At 39.6% G+C, this 19,664-nt stretch overlaps 1 protein-coding gene across 2 annotated transcripts in view; it reads right to left on the bottom strand.

Moving 5' to 3' along the window:
• Positions 1-3,536: 3,536 nt before the first annotated feature.
• Positions 3,537-19,664, bottom strand: part of PTPN11 (protein tyrosine phosphatase non-receptor type 11) — a 31,844-nt gene continuing 15,716 nt past the window's right edge. The window contains exons 8-17 of one of the 2 annotated variants that reach the window (XM_067306906.1): positions 18,968-19,047; positions 18,677-18,835; positions 15,358-15,489; positions 14,063-14,217; positions 13,323-13,390; positions 12,515-12,666; positions 8,716-8,828; positions 8,409-8,510; positions 6,961-7,018; positions 3,537-3,855 (exon numbers count right to left, since the gene is read on the bottom strand). In XM_067306906.1, the coding sequence (XP_067163007.1) occupies positions 8,441-8,510; positions 8,716-8,828; positions 12,515-12,666; positions 13,323-13,390; positions 14,063-14,217; positions 15,358-15,489; positions 18,677-18,835; positions 18,968-19,047 (929 nt within the window). In that variant the 3' untranslated portion in view covers positions 3,537-3,855; positions 6,961-7,018; positions 8,409-8,440. Of the gene's footprint in view, positions 3,856-6,960; positions 7,019-8,408; positions 8,511-8,715; positions 8,829-12,514; positions 12,667-13,322; positions 13,391-14,062; positions 14,218-15,357; positions 15,490-18,676; positions 18,836-18,967; positions 19,048-19,664 lie in introns of those variants that run through there. The other variant, XM_067306907.1, reaches the window with a different exon arrangement.

The raw sequence follows: 19,664 nt of genomic DNA, 5'->3' as shown, positions 1-19,664 counted from the left end.
CTGAACCAAATGGGCTTTTCAACAGCAGCAGGGTGCCTTGAGGAGCCCGTCCTACCCACCTCCCTCTCAATGGCACTTCCAGCTTCTGACAGCCACGCAGAAGCCAGAACTGCCGTGCTCGGGCAGGCGCTGAGGTCAGATGTGTCTGGGACAGCGAGCGTAATCAGTCTTGACCAGCCAGCCTTAGACCTGCTTTGCATACCTACAGTCTAACCACCAGAAGGGACAGAACCAGTCCCCTCTTCTGAAAGGACACTTACCCACCCTGCAAACAAATACGAAGCCTTAAAGGCAAAAGGAGAAACAAGAGATCAAGCAGTTTGATAAATCCACTATGCAGCATTTCATTTCCTTTTAGACATCATTTATATTTATAAATACACATAGGGCTTTCACAGATCTCTAAAATTAAAAATCCCAACCAGAAAAAAAAATAAATCATAAACTAAGCTCAAGAATAGCACTATTAAATAAAAAGACCAGAAGGAATCACAGCAATCTTCTAGTCTGATTTCCTGCAGAAGAGAGACCAGAGCGTTCCTCCCCCTCCCACTTCACACACAATGACACAAATAAGGAAACTGAGAAAAGCACTGGTATAAGAGTGTAAAGATCCTTCCTTTATTAGGAGCAAACACACACATTCAGGAAAGGCAGTGAATTGTCAAGATGATGCGCGCTAAAAATATAGCGGCACCTCTGGTACTTTGAGATCCTCACTGGGAGAGCTGGGATCTTTTCAAGTCAAATGTTTTGATCTGTGCATTGAGTCTTACTCCATGGGGAAAACAGGGAGCAACTAGCGTATTAGGAATCTTTTGAAGGTAACATCTTTCCTAGCCCTTACAAAAGAAAAATAAAGACACGTGCATTTGATTCTCATGCACTAACTCGCGGCAAAGGAAGATTTCAGACACGTGAAGCACAAGCACCATGCGTTGGGCTCAAAAGTGATTCCAAAATGAGGGCAGTAGTGCAAGAAGGCTTAAAAAGCCTGGTCAGACACAACACACAAGGACATGGAACAAGAACTGCCATCCTGGAAATGGAACTCTGATTTGCACCAGCTGGGCCAGGAGAGAGATACATAGGAAAAATGTTTGCTTCTGAAATAGCAAATAAGCTGACTGAGGGACACCTTTGGTTTCCCTCCCCAGCAAAGTTTAGGGACCCTTTCTGCTCTTCTTGTTACAGGCTCAGAAAAGCAGAGTGATGCATACATCTTACTGTATAATGGGAGACGTATTTCAGAAGTCATCCAACCTAATCACTAGCTGCATTCGAGTTTTACTAAAGACAAGTCAGCCAACGTTTCAAGGTTTTATGGAGACAACAAATTTGCCCTTAGGCAACACCATCTCTGTTTGTATGAATATCCACCAACTTCAGAGTGCTGTGAGCCACCTCCAAATAGGAGAAACATCAGGACTTTCTTCCAGTTTCATAATAATTTTTTGATTAAGGCTGGCTTCATTTCACAGGAACACTTGAAAGCTTCTGGGACAAGGACAGTTGCACAGGCTGTAGCACAAACACCTAGCGTGCCTGCATGGAAGCAATTTTTGTTTGACAAAACACACTAGCAGACAGCATGCCTTGGCAGCGCAGACACACTAGCCATAAGGTTTGCACTTGGACAGCGTTCTAAGCAACAAAATAGTATAAGAAAGCATCCAGCTGAGGAGAGATTTAAACCTAAAATAGACCCACGATGATGGTAACCTCTATTCGTATGTATTCATACTCTATATTGAGGAAGGGAAAAATGCAACAAGGCAGCCTGGGAGAAAGGCAGAGGTGCCATGGATTTCACCATTATCACTCTCAGTTTCAATCTTTGTCAAAGTTCTCAGATTGGACTAACCCTCACACACACACACACACCTCCCAAAACAGGTTTTAAATCAATTGTCTATATACAGAAATGGATGCAAACTGTCAGACACAGTCATAAAAATCTTACTCTGCAGGATTATCACCTTAAAGCCAAGCTGTTCTACATAGCTACTGTCCTCATTTGAATTCAGCTTGCATTTAAATCCACAGAGGCCTCAACCACAGGGCTTTACTTTCTTCCTGGCGTTTCAGTAGATTATCTCTATGCCTTGCCATCACCTTGAGATTAAGCTTCTTTTACTATAAACTCGGTTGATATTTGCCCTGTGTTCAACCAGTATTGCTTATGTTGTCTGTGTTACAACATATAGCATTTATTTCCTAAAAAGGTGCAGGTTGGCTCATTCGCATTTCTGCCACTCAGCTTCTGTAAGCAGGATCAAGGGGAGAGCTAACGCTTAGCCGAACCTTCCATTAAATTACAAACTCCTATTTTAGTGATGCTAACTCACTACTCAGGCTTTCAACTTTCTAGGCATGCAATTGCTGTTATTGATTCCCGGAGAGAGCATACCCAATGGCTTTAAGAAAAAGCAATACTCAGACTCAGACTGAGAGGCTATACTTAGACTCAGGGGCATGTGTATGCTCTTCTGCTCCAGCCCAGAGAACAGGCAGAGCATTACATTTGTAGAAGTGTCTAGCTGCAAGTGCTACAGAGCCAGAAATGTTGATAGCTTTTGAAGTATGGTAGCAGCAGCTGGCAGAAAGGAGCCTGGGGTGCAACACAGCTCCTTTGCAAAGCACCAGCTCTTCTTCTGAGTCACTGCATGGTGCTGGCATAAAAACATCTCTGGGAACAGCAGAGTCCCAAAGACAAATGGTGCAAGAGATGAAGGAGCTGGGAGGAAGGAACAGCAGGAGCGAGTGCAACAGCTTCCTTCTCCCCTCACCCCTGGAGGGAGGGCACGCTTCTAGAGTTTGATTTGAACGAAGTGGGGCTGCCCTTCCTTTCCCCATTTAAAAGTACTAGATTATATATCAACATTTAGAAAAAAAGAGGCTTATCCACACCACCCCAGTTTTTAAGGATATTCCACACCAAGTTCAAAGAGCAACAGGGAACCAGTGAGGGTCGGTTATCTGGAGGTGAAGCAGGAAAGGGAAGGCAGGAGCGGACCCCCAAGCCCTGCAGGAGTGCCCACCAGGACTCCCAGAACACCACCACCAGCAGCTACCTGGAGAGGCAATACCTGGGCAGAACGGAGACCCTTGTCACAGGGCATCCAACTGGCAGCAGGAGCAAAGTTAAAAGCTGGTAGGCATCGTATCTAGGAAGAGTTTTGCTCCACTGACTCTTAGGAACGACAGCTTTTCTCTTCAACAGCATCTCATGCTGCAGGGGGCTCAACAGAACTACAACTCCTAAACACCGTGATCTAGACTTGAAGGTTGGTGCCCATAAATACCTCCATTTTTCCTGGCTGGAAACTAAGAAACAGAGTAACTGACAAACCATCTTAAGAAAAATGATGTTTATTTCTTTTTTTTTCTTTTTTTTTTTTAAGTTTTGATGTTTACAGACGCTTTTATTTCTGATAGTATAGCTTTGCAGCAATAAAAATCACAACGCAGCTAGCAGAGCAGCTGAACTAAGACCCATAAATACCAGCACAGAAAACAATGGACAACCACCAATATTTCTATACATGAACTATTATTTTAATGTCACATTTTGACAATTGTAAATGGTCTACAGAATGTATGTGGGCAAAAGGCAATAAGTGAGTCTTTTGAAACACTAGATGTATAATAAACAGCGCATTATCAACATTTACATGGTTCACATCAAATTGATGACATCCTAAAAGTATTCCTTTTAAAGGATAGAGATTTTTCAATAAAATATTACATTTCATTTAATACTCTGGTACAATACTTCATACATTGCAGGAAAAAAAAATAAATGCCAGGTCTACTCCACCTAATAAGAGGATCCTTTTTCATTAGTCTTTAGTACTGTAATTAAAAAAAAAAAATCACAATAATGTCATAAATAAACAGGCTTGAAATAATTAATTACATGTTTCACTATTTAAAAGGGGAGAAATTAAAAATTAATTTGAAATAATGAAGTTATGGGTGGAAAAAACCCAACAATACATCCTAGTACCAGCTGATTTTCCCCATCTCTACAATGAAAAAGGAAACAGGTTTTATAACTAGGATACAGCTAATGAAGTTAATTGTGTTTCCAACACATACCTTAAGAGGAAAAAGTAAAGTTTGGTCAGAATTAATAGGAGAACCAATCAGTCCTAACAACAGTTAGCTGAAATTAAAGTGTATACTATAAAACATTCAGTAAATGAAGTCTGCAGCAAATTCACGCTGGCATAAATTATTGTGCCTTAGGAGCTGTGTTAAGATTTCCCTTGTGGTATAGAGTCTTCCACCACAGAACACTTCAAAACTGCATCCCTTTTCCATTCCATTGCTACAGCAACAGCTTGCAGGTCAATGCTTAAATTTATTCTCTAGAAACTCACTAGAAATACATGAAACCCACATATTCACTTATCTCCCCTGAACCAAAGGGCGTTTCTCTCTCTTGCTTAACCTGCCATAAAACCCAACCATTGTTTAAAATAATTTTTAAAAAGCTCTAAAAATTACCCCTCTCGCCTATGCATGAAAGGCGGACACTTTACCTTGCAAAATCTCCCCTTTGGTTTTCAGCAGGGCCTAACACTCCAGTTAAAAAGCAATGGAGTATTTATTCACAGTCTTTCGGATCGTTTCCGCCCTTTGCCATTGACGTTCTTCCACCATATGCTCCCCAAGATTAATACACATTCTAGAGTAAGATTTCCCCGGTTCCAAGAACACATTCCTACAGTGGCAAGTTCTAAACAGCTAAAATGAGGTTATGAGAAGCAACTTTGTTGGCTATGTAACTGACTGCTGCTTGTACAGGTCAATCTTAAGACACATCACATTAACAGAGTCCATAACAGAGTTCAGATTCTTTCAGGATCCTTCTCTTGTTTTTCCTTGACTTTCCATTTTGATGCAGAATGGTTTCAAACTGAACATGCATCCCACCTTGCTATAACGTATGAAGTGTAGAATTTGTGCAACTCTACCATGTTTTAAACAAATATTTAGATTGCTGTCAAATGGCTCTGTACAAATACCAACACTTAACTGATCCCTTTGAGCAGGATAAAGCTGTAAATAGGGACAGGAGGGGAGGCAGGCAATGTAGAATAGATATCTCACTACTGAATGACCAGATTTCTCTCTCATCGTGACAGAAATTTTAGATCTAGAAAGGGCACAAATATTTACGACTAGACTAGAGGCTATGACATTAAAACGCATAGTATGCTGGTGACAGGAGTTCCAAAAAAACAAAAATCCAAGAAAAAAAAACAAAAGCAAAACCTCAAAAGACAAAAAGGACAAGAAGCAAAGTAACAAAATTCTGCTTAACATTAAAGAAGCACCTTCATTCAGTTCAAACAAAGTGTTCAAATATTTGATTTTGCAAAGCACTCTCAGGAAAAGGTAATGTAATCTCCCAATTAACCTTTCACAAAGCTGCATTAATTACATTCCAGGCTTTAGCATAATTTCCATAGTAAGGCCAATAATGCAATTTCATTGGCCCTGCACCCTTGCATACAGCAATTTAATGCAGTGTTCACCATCTGCACATGCTGTATGAAAACGGCAATAGTTCCTTAACACCACCTAAGTCACAGAACTTCCCCGAAAACAAGGGGAAGATGTTGGTAAGACATCATTGGTACCTGCTCCTAGGGACCAATTCTGCCATTAATCCACACATGCAGTTGCTAATGTCTTCAAGGGAAGCTTCTGGTCCAGTAAATAGGACAAAGCAAACAAAGCGAAGAAACCCAGCTAACTGGCTGCCTAACAGCAACTCTGCCTTCTAGAATCTCTAGAAGAGGAATCTGTTTCATTGACAAATCAGAAGTGGTTTCAGATGTACATGACTTTTAATCTAACAGGGACAGCAAATTCAACGTGGCTCTGAAAGGCACTTCAGGTAGAACGGTAGCAAACTCCTGCCTGACAAAACGGACCAGAACAAGCCTGCTGGCTTTGCTGCCCATGCTGGCCTTTTCAGCTAAGGCAATTTTAGCGGATAGCTAGCTTCCATGCACTGCTTTCCCCACACAACTCTAGTTCAGCCACTTACACTAACATAAGGCCTTACTAAAAAACTGAAGGCCCAATAGCTTCCACCTCCCCTGTGGAAGAGGGAAGAGGGTTACCTTATACTAAGGTAACAGCCTGCACAGTGGGTTATTTGTTTCACTCTGCTTTTAATATTCTGTTAAGGTGTCATCGTGCAGCTTTCTAGAATACCTTAACTCTACTAGTCCAATCTCTTGCTTAATAAATGAACACAGACAAATTAACACAGACAGTGCCCTTACAAACTGCTAGGCCACTGCGTCTTTTGAGAGATGCAGTAAATTCCTATTTTGGGTAGAGGTCACATGAAAAGTTTCATTTGACGTAAAGGCTACCTTACATAGTTACTCAAAAATAGCCCATCCAGCCACTCAGCTAAGTTGCGATCAAAAAAAGACATCAGTTATCACAAAAAGCACCTTCATATCTGCAACTGCTCACCCCTATGAAACTCAGTTTGAAATGTATCAGGACTAATTTTACCATGTAGCTGATTATATTCACACAGGTGATCCACTGTTTTCAAACAATCAAGTATTGTTCCCATCAGTATTTTACACAAACATAACGGATTTACCCATTTCACTGCTCTCCCACCCCCACCCCCCAAAATCCCACAACTGCTCAAATAAGAAATTACTAATAGCCATATTGTGAAACAAAAATACTAGTCAAAAACAGATGGATGACAGTCCAACAGCTTGCTGGATTCAAAACTGATTCTACAAAGTAGCTGTCTACATTGTAGAAAGGATTTCCTTTTATTTGGAAGATGAGCAATTGTAAATCAGGTATTGGAGAGAAAGGATATAAACAATCTTTAGATGGTTTTAAGTTGTGCCTACTGTCGAAGGATTAAAACCATAAATAAAAAGGTACCAAGCCTTCAAAGTTCACCATTCACGTGAAGCTTCCTCCATCTCTTTCTTGACCTTTTAAAAAACCATATTCATTTCTGGGAAAGGAAGGGAAGAGAAAATAAAAGTTTAGAGAAAAACAGCAACCATTTATCTGTCCTACATTACAGGAAAATGCTCAATTTTGACTCAGAAAAGCTATAAACTCAAACCAAAAGTCTCCGATCCATGCTTATAAACTGCAAGGCATTTTGGCAGTAGAAGATGAGACTTTGGGTATAAACTTGGGAGAAGATTGCTGTACCAAATTGATGAAGCATACTTACAGTTACCACATGCAAAAGGAAAAATAGGATGTCTAGATTCTTTAAAAATATGGGGGGGAAGATGAAAGGCTTTAGACAAGAATTCAAAAGAAGTTAATGACTAAAGACACCTTAAATTCAAAAGTGTTCCTTTGCTGCATTCGCAGTCCATTAACTGATGTATTAGATGTACTTATCAGCCAATAAAAAATATCTGCTCAGTTGTCTGATTGCAAGAACCAAATTATAATAGCTACTTAAAACAGAGTAAAGAGACTCTATAAATTTCTCTTTCAGCAAAAGCAAAGATTTAATTTCTACTAATATGCCAACAACAGTGCAAGAAATTTGATTCTGAAGATTTCACTTTTGGCTGACAGTAGTTGAAAGGCTTTGGTAACAGGCTATGATGTTAGATCAGATAGTGATTTCACTCCATTTCCTTATGGAGACCTGCTCACACCACACAGGCACAGCAGTAACCTTGCTCACAGCATCTTTTATGAGACCAAGCATGAGACTAGATGTTCCTTGAATCTCTTTAGATGCACACCAATTCTTATCATGGACCAGGATCATAGATTAGTTGCAAAGAGACATGGAAAGCATGGAAAGTTCAGACTATAGCCACTACTCATCTTCTGCTGGCATACAGTATTCCACTCTCCTGGATTATTCACTCAAATTATTCAAAGTGATAATAAAGAATTCCAGTGTATGTCACTGCTGAGTAAGGACATGAGAACAAAGGCCAAACTATCAAGCTGATATTCCACCTTGCTTTGGAAGGGTAACCATAGATGCAACTCAATTAAAATTAGCTTTTGAAATTTAGTTTCCCTAATGAAGGGGGGAGAGGGGGGCAGAGAAAAAAAAAAAAAAATCACATGCGTTTCAGCCATTAGAAAAATCCTTCCTATAGATTGGTTTTGCATACATTTTCTCCAAAGGAGATGCACAAGTACCACAGATGAGCTGGCTCTGTAAAATAGAAAGTTTTACTCTTTCTTCAGTTAAGTTGCTGCAGAAGTTCTTCAGAAAAGTTTCAGTTATAAAAATATATCAAAGTGTCAATCTGAATCCACTTAGCAGCTAAAGTTATGGTTGTACTAATTTCTTCCACACACAACCCCCCTCCCCAACTCTAGGTTGGGCATGCACAGTCACTCCTGAACATACATACCTGTCTTTCCATGGAAGTGCCTGTACATCTTCTCATCTGAAACTTTTCTGCTGTTGCATCAGCCCCACATTTTCATATACTCTAGCACTATCTTCTCTCATTCTGAAATGAAATAATTATTCACATAGGGAAAACAGGCACATACACACAAAATAATTCAGTGACAATTTATTTTGCTCAATTTAGTTTAAACGCAAAGTACAGGGCAACAGTCTGGGGCAGATTCTGTGATAACTCCCTCTCACTCGAGGTCACTAAAGATTAATTAGTACAGTTCAAAACTTACTAACAACAAAAACTAACTTACTCTGGACACGTTGGGGTTGGGGTACAGGGTGGAAGAGGGCTCTGATCCCCACTTGTCTGGTCCGATAAAGAATATTTAATGTTTGTGTATTCGTGACCTTTTCTCTTACTCTTCTGTGAAGCAAAACACAATTAAAAGCCAGGTTTTGAACTGCTAATAAAAAACAATCATTGAAGGAGCGCAGAAATTACATGTATAACTAGCCACGTTTACTTGTATTTAGAAATAAAAGAGTTTGTCTATGAACACAAGAGATCTCAATTCTGTAGATATAACACAGCACAGATAGAACCTGAAGGTTGGCGTTAGCTATTTGTTGCAAGAGCTGAAAAGCCTCATTTTTCAATATTCCCCTTTCCACCACCATCTCCAGCAGGATGCACCAACATTGCGAACCTGCACTCATATACAATCTTCATCTTACTTGGCAGAAGAAACCACACTTCATTCTTTAGTAGACAGCATCAGCCAGTGGGCCTCCCACTGACCTTATTTCCAGCTTGGAGATGTAGCCAAATGAGTAACAACATTGTTTGCAAGATCTCTAATAAAATACCGTCTTAGCCCACTAGGTTTGATATAAAAAGAACCCAAGCTGTTATTTGTATTCCATAACATATGCCACAAGCTGCAGCCAATTGTGTTGGCATTCGTCTAAAGATACTGAAGGCTCCAGCAAGCAGAACTACACTGGAACAGAAAGGGGGATACGGCTTTCTCCATTTTCAAGACAAACATTCACAAAAAAAAAAAATGTACACTGAAACCTACATATAAATCAAAGCCTTGCTTTAAAATTTTATAGGGTGTACTTTTTTAAATGCTCAAACGAGTACTAAATCAACTGACCTGAGTCAATCTCACAGCAGAGGTTGTCAGAGCCTCCTAGGAGACCTGGCTGCTGAGTTCCCATTAAGAAAGCTCTGCATAGCAATGTAGGCTGAAGTTTTTCAAGATGGTCTTCTGAGACTTGTTCAAAACTTGTTCAACTTGTTCTATTATTTAAAGAACTTCTCCCCCTTTCAGCCTCCCACTTACTCCTGACAAATCACTTTCAAACAGACCACCAGTCCAGATCAATAACCTGGAAGGTTAAAGCTAAAAAACAAGATTTAAACAAAATACAAAGGTTCAAACTCTGCTGCATTCTACAGTGTTATAGGTACAAGCCTCTCACCTGGCAACAGCTGCCAATAATATTTTGAAGCCCAAAACCAGAGCTTGATTTTTTTTAAACTGCACAATGAATGGCAATTTCTGCTACAAACGTATTATACAATTAAAAAATAAAAATAAAAAAAATCGATCAACTCTATTATTTAAAAGATGGCTGAAGTAGATAAAACAAGCTAAGAAAAAGTAGATTTCTGGCTTTTCTTCCTCCAACTTAATTCACTGTAATTATCTTTCCTAATTCAGAATAATAGAAGGGTGTTAAGAATTACTGGTTACCTAAATATAAAAGAATATATACATTTTCAAGGAAAAAAAAAATAACTAAGCCCAGTTCACTTTGCTTTTCTTCTACATCCATAAGACGACAGGCAATATTTAACAATACTTAATGCTGTGAAGACTCGAGGCTCTTAGCACTGCAGTGCAAAAGGGAATGCAAAAGGGAAAGTTCTTCTGAATATAAATAAAATACAGGCCCATCTACGAGAATGGATGCAGCTATTCATATCTCCACTCCTTCAGGCCAGCTGGTCACAAGTGCTGCCTGACAACAGGCCTTATTAGCTTAGGCTAGTTAGCACGACTGTAGTTTCTTCATCAGAGCTGGGCTGTGTTCAGCCAAATTGAAAAGCAGGAAGGGCACAAAAATCAACCTCTGCACGCTTTCCTGGAGATGTGCCCTAACTCACCCCACCTATTTTGTTCAGCTGCAGGTTTTATCATCCGCAACTGTATTACAGTGTAGAAAAGGACGTTCCAGTAGTCAAGAGTTTTGAAAAACAGTGAGTTTCATCCCCAAGCAAATTATCTTTTGTGGACTAGGTGAAATTCAAGCCTTTCCCACGGTGTTTTACTGCTCTACTTAACTTTGCTTTTTTTTTTTTTTCTGCTCTCTCAAAGCATACTTTGGAGCATTCCCAACCCACTATATGTTTTGCTTTTTGCAAGACACTAGTTCCTATAGCCACTGCAAAGCATTGCTTTTGTCTGAAGAGTACTTTTTTATTCCCATGGCTGCCACTAGCCCTAGCTACAGGTCAAGATCTCCTAAGGAAAGCAATGTTCTGTTCCAGTTTAAGGAAATTTTATACTTGTGCCTCCTGAGCTAGTAATATAATAGAGGAGAAATGCAATTAAACTGAGCCTGATCACTGTAACAGAAATACACCGCTGCATTCAGTATCAAAATACTATTCAAAACAATACAGCAATCAAAAGACAGTTACAAAGCCACTTGTAGATGACAGCAGCTGAGAGACACCATATTCAAGAGCAGAGGACACAAGGCTTGCATTGCATAGCTACGCACACAGAAATACAAGGGAACTCTAAGGCGAAGAGAGACAAAGCCAGGAAAAGAAGTAAACGAGAGATTTCTTGTTCTTCACTGTGTCTAATCACCAGAGCACACAACAGCTGTCCTAAGGAGAGGAAGAAAAATCTATCTTCTCTACTAAATGATGTGTCTACCTCATGTAGGCAAATATAAAACAAGCTCTGCCACACTCCAAAGAAGCCTGAAGCCACACAAGAATGCCAAGCCTGAGCTGACACACTCAGTCTAAGCAGGCTGGCATCTCAGCCTGGCACTATGTTAACCACAGACATGCAGCTCCCCACATCTGCCTGAGCAGTCTTGCAGGTTTAGCCCCTTCCGAGCAGCAAGGCAGCCACAGAAGGGAAGATACTGAAATTTCAAAACAAAAAGATAAGAATCCCGAAGACCAGAGGTTGGGGCAGAGAATGAAAAAAGAACAGCAGGCAGAAAGTCAGTTCTTTATCACAATACTAGGTAACTTTTGTAGATTACAGAATTTGAGTGCAACAGAGTACTTCCACACACCCACCTCACTGTTCCCGTTACCACCACCCATTCCCAAACCTTCCCTCAGCTTACCACACCAAGTCTCTCCTCTAACTGCTCTCTTCCTTTGATACTGCACTGCAGGATCACCACACTCATTCTTTATAATCTTCCAGCCCAATATACTTACCTTTCCACTAATTAACACTTAATTTTAGACTCCCAAAATAGGTACTAGAGTGATTAGCTTAGATTGCTAAGCTAATCTTGCTTAGATCAAATTGAATTTGATTATCGTATGTTAGAAATACATTTGACAGATTTGAAGTCTCTTTAGAACTCAGAGCAAAAGGTTCTGTATCAATTCACAGGGCCTTATTGTTTATTCTTGCCCAGAAAACCAGACAATGTTAAAGGAGTTTGAGATCTGGGGCACAGGGGTTGGGGGACAGGAACGACAGAATCCCACACACCAAAGCATTTTCATGGAAGGTAGAGCAGTACTAGCTGCAGTCATGGGAAAGCCTCTCATACTAATGATTTTCTTCCTTTGCCAGTGGCCAAAGGCATTGTTCTTTATTTCAGAGTTTTCCAATTCCATCTAACGGTTTCAGTAATTCTTAAGTGCAGTGAATTGAAACATAGGCTTACTTCTCTGAACACAGTTTACAAGCCAGTTGCAGAACCAGCCTTTTCATGATGCTTTGGTTCTCCAGTCAGCAGTCATGCCTCCAAAAGTCACAGGCAGCAAAAGAACAATTCTACTCCCTGCTCCAATGATACGTTCCTATGAACATTTCACACTTAGGACAAATGTACCTGCTCCTCTTCAATTCTGCGTTGTAGCGTTTCAATGTAGTGCTGTACTGCCATGTAAATAAATCTGTACTGTGCTTCTGTTTGAACCATTCCTGATCGCTGCGATCTCACCATCTGAATGGTCTTTGGAACATCAATATCACAGTCCACACCTAAAAAGAATCATCATAATGTTAAGAACAGTAAAATAAATTTTCTCTTTGCGGGAGAGATCAGTCTCATCATCTAGCATAGTCGGAGGCTCTTGCAATAAGTGAGGTTGGTAAGATCAAACACACAGGACTCATCTTTGATCTCCAGTACACAGGCTTTTAGAACTGTAGCATGACACGTAAAGCTGTTCCAGAGGAGAAAACTGCACCACTTTACACTGTTCCAGGAAGACTTTAAATACAACCCAATTGAACATACATGTTCAGCTAGTGTGCATGGCAGCTGATACTTAAATACAATATCCTTCCCTGAAAATAAGTTAAAAATAAGTTACTTGCATCAACTCACAGGAGTACACTGACAGCCACAGACCTATGCATGATTGACTTCTTTTTTTTTGTTTGTTTGAAGAGTCAGATTCCTGGCTAATCCTCAGCTGGAAGCTTTCATTATCTTGAAGAACTGGAGCAGGGTTTCAGCAACTTGATTCCAACTAAGTCAAGAGGAGTGAATCACCAAGAACCCTTTTACACCGGACAAGCACTCATTTTGTAGCGTCAATAAAGTCCTCTGTTCTATCAACACTCCTTTTATTGACAAACGTCAGATACCATCACAGTGCTCCAAAAGAAAGTAAAAGTGGGGGGAACCCTACCTTTTTCTCTGATTATGTCAATAAGAATATCAATCACAATGAAAGTCCCAGTTCGCCCAATCCCAGCACTGTAAAAAGAGAAGGGGGGAAAAAAATAAAAATAAATAACCATGTTGCTTTCTGAATAGCCATTGAAACCCTAGTCTAAGCAAGCACCCAATATTAAGACACATTAGACTTCTAAATTATAGCCAAAGTGTCAAACCAGGTGAGGTCACACGGACCAAAGCACTTAGAGACCTAAACAACTTACATGGAAGAGAGAAGTCATTAACAGCATTTTCTGTACATTAGGGTTTAACAACATCCTTGAATCAAAGAACTACAAAGTCAAGTCTAACACTTCCCTGCCTTATGAAAAGTATCTCATTTATATGCTGAGACTTAGTGATGTCTCACTTGCAGGAGGTGGGGTGGGAGACAAATTCCCATGATGCTGTACCTGGAATATATTTAGACAAGACTGACACCACCTCTCATACAGCCTCAGAAATTTTTATTCATACCAACATGAATGCTCTGAAAGACAGATTGCTTAAAAGGTAACCATTTCACACCTATCTAAAATGCAACATTTCCCAAAAATGTAAAGAGCAAAAAGAACTTGATAGATGAAAACCCAAGTAGCTTACGGGGAAAATTGCTTTCTTTTAAAGTTCTCAGCTTTCTTCTCCCCCCCTCGCAGGAAAGACAGCCCAACAGAACCCCACAGAAGGAGACTGCATAGTGCAGCACTGTACCTGCAGTGGACCACAACCGGCCCTGCATCAGAAATGCTTTCCTGCTTGTGGTGCACTTCCTCTAGAAAGTCTAGTACACCACCAGGGTCACTTGGGACTCCATGATCAGGCCAGGTTCTGAAGTGATACTGCCAAACTGTTCTCTCTGTGTTCCCCTAGGAGGAAGATGTCAACAGGTGAAAGAATGCAATTCTTCAGATCAAAATCCAGCTAAAAGCATTTATTTGGCAAAGCTAACTCAGACCAGAAGGTAGCATATCCAACCTTCTCCTCCGTATCTATAGTATGACATCTCCCTTTAAAAGGGAGAACAAGTCAAAGTTCTTCCTGGCCTGAACATCACCCGCTTCCTTAGCTCCCCCTTTTTCTCAGGCAGTCATTTCCAACAGTATTTCTGTCCTCATTGTTAAAAGCCACGGCAAGGTTCTGTCCAAGGTTAACTAATGGTGACCTTCATCTAACAACTTACATACTGTCCTACTTAGTGTCACTTATATTGCACACTTCTCCCCACTCAGTTTCATCCCATGGAAATATCACCTAATACACCCTGCTTGTTTTTCTTCCACAATTACTTTTGCACTCTCATCCAAAGCATTCCTTACCACATTAGTTTGCTGATTCCTTCCTCTTTCAAATCCTTCACTTAAAGCACTCTTCTAGACACTGCACCCATAGACAACCAGTTTATTTTTCACTTAACATTCATTAAGTCAAACAAGCTTCATACACTTTATTACTGTTCTTTTTCTTACCATTGTGCCACAATTTAGGCTCAGCTTTACGGGCCATTGGCTGTATTAAAGACTTTTGGCAAGAAGTGGTATAGTTTCAGGGAAAGCAAAGCAAAAAAATAAACAGATCTACAGAACCTGGAAACACAACAGCAAACAGGACTGAAGAACAGGAAGGCCCCTAGATCAGATGCAGACCAAAGGTGCCTTGATTAAAAATAATACAAGACATTCAAATACCTTCTTGAAAGGGCACCAGTAAAGGCCCAGCTAGACTGAAATGTGATCTGTACTTAAGAGAAGTATCATCCCTCTTTCCAGATTTCCTCAAAGCTCTGCAGGCATGCATCATCTTCTACCAAGAAGTGACTAAATATATGAATTTTCAATTATCCCAAAGACAAAATGTATGGAACTAAACCTGGAACTTCGAAGAAAGGGACAGGGCTCAATTTATTACACTCTTAGTGCTTTTACTGACTCCAAAGAAACTGTCAATTTCTGCCATTTATTCTTGATTTGCAACCTGAATTAAAAGGACAAAGTTACTAACATACTTACTTGCCCAACTTTAGAAAGCTTGAGTTCTCTTAGCGTGTAATCATGTGCTGCACTCTCCTTAACATTCCTAACACGCATAACACCATACTCCTTTAGGGAATATTCATCAGGCCAGTACTTGACACACTTACTCTGCAAGATTCAAAACAAAAAAGTAATCGGCAAGAGGTAAGGCTGGTTCATGAATTGGTTAACGTACAAATTTGAGGGGTTTACTTGTAAATAGGTAGAGGACAATTACTAGCACCAACTGGCCAGCTAACTGACAAAGTAAAGTACCTTTAAGGTTTCTTTTCCTCATAACAAAAAAACAAACACACCCACACTGGATGATTTGAGGCAAAAGTACAGGCAATCTCTCCTCTTAGCAGCTTTCATGACGATCTTAATACCTGCTTATCCTCAATAGTTTCAAAAATAGAGGACTAGGATACAGTTACTTGTATCTCCACCAAATACTGGTTTCAAAGTACTGAGAGTTTCCAGTGGAATGCAACAGCCTTACAGACTGTTCTACAGTCAAAATCTAACAGATTGCAGAATAAACACAAGCCAAAGGCATAAACCATTTTTAGCATACATGAAACTTGGAAGTGTGTCATTTAGAATCGGAGCAAAAAGGGCTAACCTAGCTCTCCAATTCAGCCACCACGCAAGAAAGAGTTGTTTCCTGTGGGGAAAATGAAGCCTAATGCATCTGTAGCTTTAGAAGCTTAGAGCTTTTTGTGTGCTACTTCTCTCTGAAGATTATTTTTGGCCAGGGGTATATTACACACACCAAAGAGCAAGTTCACTGCTTTCATTTGGTTCCCGTGAAAGCTCAGGAAAGCAAATCCTGTTAACCTATGACTGCAATGCTAGTCCACACAGTATCTGGATGAGAAATTACAGTGGGTATATAGACACGGCTTCTAGCAATCGCAAATGCAGACCAAACATTAAGTACTGTGGAGAAATATTTCTCATAAATATGCACTAGTAACTGCAAATATGAAAATATGGCAACAAGGAAGTTTCTTCTGCCAACAGAAGACAATTTAAAAAAAAAAAAAAAAGAAGGCTTGAACACATGCTTTCCAGCCTACTTAGGCAACAAGATGCTTTTTTTGTTACTTTTGCCCTCTTCCCCCACTTCTCCAAAAGGATACAAGCTAAACACAAAATGTTGATCTTACTGTACGTCAATATAACTTGCATTTTCAATACAGAACTCTGAACACAAAAGCAAGTGTTGCTATAAACAAGCCTCAACAGTAACGTGCAATGTTAAAACAAGCATTAGTCTGATACAGAGGATGCATATATGATCAGCTCAATGGACTGCCTCCAAAACACCATTATTTTAATTTGTAAGTATTTGTTTGCTTCTACAGTGCATTCTAAAGCATGTTCAGAGTTCTATGCAGATCTGAGACGTTTCATAGTTCCTCACTTCCTTAGGCAATGTGTTCATGAAGTCATCTCTGATCCAGAGGTTTCTCTCCTTCCTGCAGATCTGAAAGCACCTTGGCCTGAGATAAAAAAGCTTTTATTTTATACCAGGACTGGGACTGTTATTCGCAATTCTTGAAGAATTGAAACAGGCACCAAGAAAAAAAAAACAAAACAAAACAATGCATGCAGCACTAATTAAGTAATCAAACATTAAAGCATTATATAAACGACTACAGCACAGAAAGCAGGCTTGCACAATTTGGAAAGAATCACAGAGAAACTGCAAAGGAGCACGGCCCATTCAGTAGGTTATCCAAAAAAAACATGTATTCAAGTCAACCCTTCCAAAGCAATCTCAAAATTTCTCTTCTTCCAACACAAAGATCTAAGAAAGCGGTCACTGGAAAGGGATAGCGTCTCCTTCCTTCAGTGTATTTTCAGGAAGCAAACAGAATCAAGTATTTCAAAGGTCCCTTCATAAAAAGTGATGAATGGGCACAAGTCTATTACACCTAGAAAACCCACAAAACTGAGTCCATGGCTTTTATAAACACCAGCAATAGCAGTTTTGATAACCAGGTGAGGAATAGCCCATAAAATCTACTAATATCATCTTCTGCGCACATAAAGACTCTTGTCCTTCACAGTAGAAGTAAGGAGCCTCCACAATTATCAGTCATGCACAGTAAAACATGAGCTATACCTTCACCCCCGATTTCTTCAAAAGTTACACTCATTTAGCAAGATAACAGCTTTCCACTCAGAAACAGGTCTATCATATTCATGAAAAAGGTGGACAACAGTATGTGGAAAAAAAAGCAGAGAAACTTAAAATAAGAACAGAAACTATTTACCAAAAAAAAATAAAAAAAATCAGAAGCAACACATTCCAAAGCAAGATAAAACTATACTGTACACAAAGTGGAACGTCACCATTGCCAGAACACCAGTATTCAACTATTTCCTGTCATTCTGTTTTCTTTTGCCATATGCCATTAGAACCCAGAAACAAAACAACCTCATATTTGCCAGAGGACAGTGAATAGGCAAGATCTCTATGTTAAAAGGTAAAAGAGAGGTTCTTGGAATACATCATCGTAGGAAAACTTCTTCCTTCAAAGCAGTGAATATTGCCAGAGCAGTTCACAAGGGGCTCACAGATTACTGAGGCTGAACAAAAAGCTGTGTTCATGCAGAACAGGGCAGTTAGAGGCAAAGGACCTGACTTTAAGAATAAAAGTGCTAAATCATGCCTGCTTGAGGGATTCTTAACCAGATGCAGTTACAACCCAAATCACTAGCCCAACACATAAGAATGTTATCAAAATCAAGCATGGAAAGTAAAGTCAGAGGGGAGAATTGCATTCTAGCAGAGCCCAGTAAATGTCACTTGAACGTGGTGAATCCGAGGCAACAAATTTCATATCATTTTCTAGCTTTTAGGAATATTCTCAATTCATTCTTACAGTAATAAAACCCCACAACTCTGCTTTTCCTAATAAAGTCTATAAAAGCTTGGTAAGCTAAAAATAAATAGCAATATTTTGTTACAGGAACAAGGAATTAACTCCTTAGAACATGCAGAATGCCTCTCTGGCTACGCTCATCTTTCCACAGGCTCATTCCCTGAATAACTTTGCATTCACATTCAGAAGCCAAAATTCAGTGAGTAAACCCAATGACATGACAGGAGTGCATCCTCAGTTCCCACAGACACCAATAAAAGAGGACACTCAGTACCTTCTTACCAGGTCTCCAGAGAAAGCAGTGGTGCACCAGATTTTCAGCTTTCAACTCGTAAGTCAGTGCAACTAAGGCAGTTTAGTTCTTACTTGCACTCAAATGTATGACTTTTCCCAAGGCCAAATTAAGGTTCCGTTTTTACCTTTCCTCTTTCAACTTCTTTTGTTGTCATAACAATAACTCGAGAATTCTCCTGGAACACCATTCTCCAAAAATCATTCACTGTATTCTGCAAGCAGCCTTGAGTAGCAATGTAGCTTTTTTTTGGCTTTGAGTTGTTGCACTTCGTTTCAAATTCAGGCTAGAGACAAAACACAATTTAACAAAGGATGACAAATGAGATTTAAAAAGACTAATTTGGAATCAGGTGAGCATGTTGAAGAACAGATAAGTTATGCCAATAAGAGACTCCTGTAGGTAGTAGTACACTTACCATAATAATGTTAGCATTGATATAGTCTGAAACAGGTTCATTTGGATCACCATCATGTAGAACAACTCTGGTATGATCAACTAGAAGAATATATATAAATATGTTAAGCAGTTGCATCCTACAATTGTGAACACATGGCTATTTTTAAATATCCATCAGATCGGTAATTCCATACCATTACCAGAAATAAGTTGTCAAACTCAAATAAGTGGTCAGAATACTCAACCTTTCCTATCTTCTTCAAGACAAGCGTCCAGTTCCTAAGAAACTGGATCACAGCATCTAAATGTTTATTCACCTTAGTCAGTACTTCACGAGGGCACGGACAGTCAAGCACTAAGTCAATATAAATGGGCTTCTAAACACTGCTAGATTCATTCCATGCCCTTTTGTACTATAAATTAATCCTCTTAAACTTAAGCATTCCAATTTGCTGAATACCAGTTTAGGAATGTGACGCCTTTATATGAAAGCTGAAGATAAACACAATATCAGGGAATCAAAATACCTGTATCTACAAAGACCACATATTCGTGCACAAATTGGAAATGGTATGGACTAATTTGACAACATAAGATGAAATTATCACTAAAGAGACAAGATACAGCATACTGGTGCTTAATTAACACTATTTACCAGCCAACAAAAAATAAAGCATAGAAAAGCATAAAAAGCATAAAAGATTTACATTATAATG

The sequence above is a fragment of the Apteryx mantelli genome, chromosome 17, assembly GCF_036417845.1.
Source record: "Apteryx mantelli isolate bAptMan1 chromosome 17, bAptMan1.hap1, whole genome shotgun sequence".
Taxonomy (NCBI): Eukaryota; Metazoa; Chordata; class Aves; order Apterygiformes; family Apterygidae; genus Apteryx; species Apteryx mantelli.
This window is presented reverse-complemented; position numbering and strand designations above follow the sequence as displayed.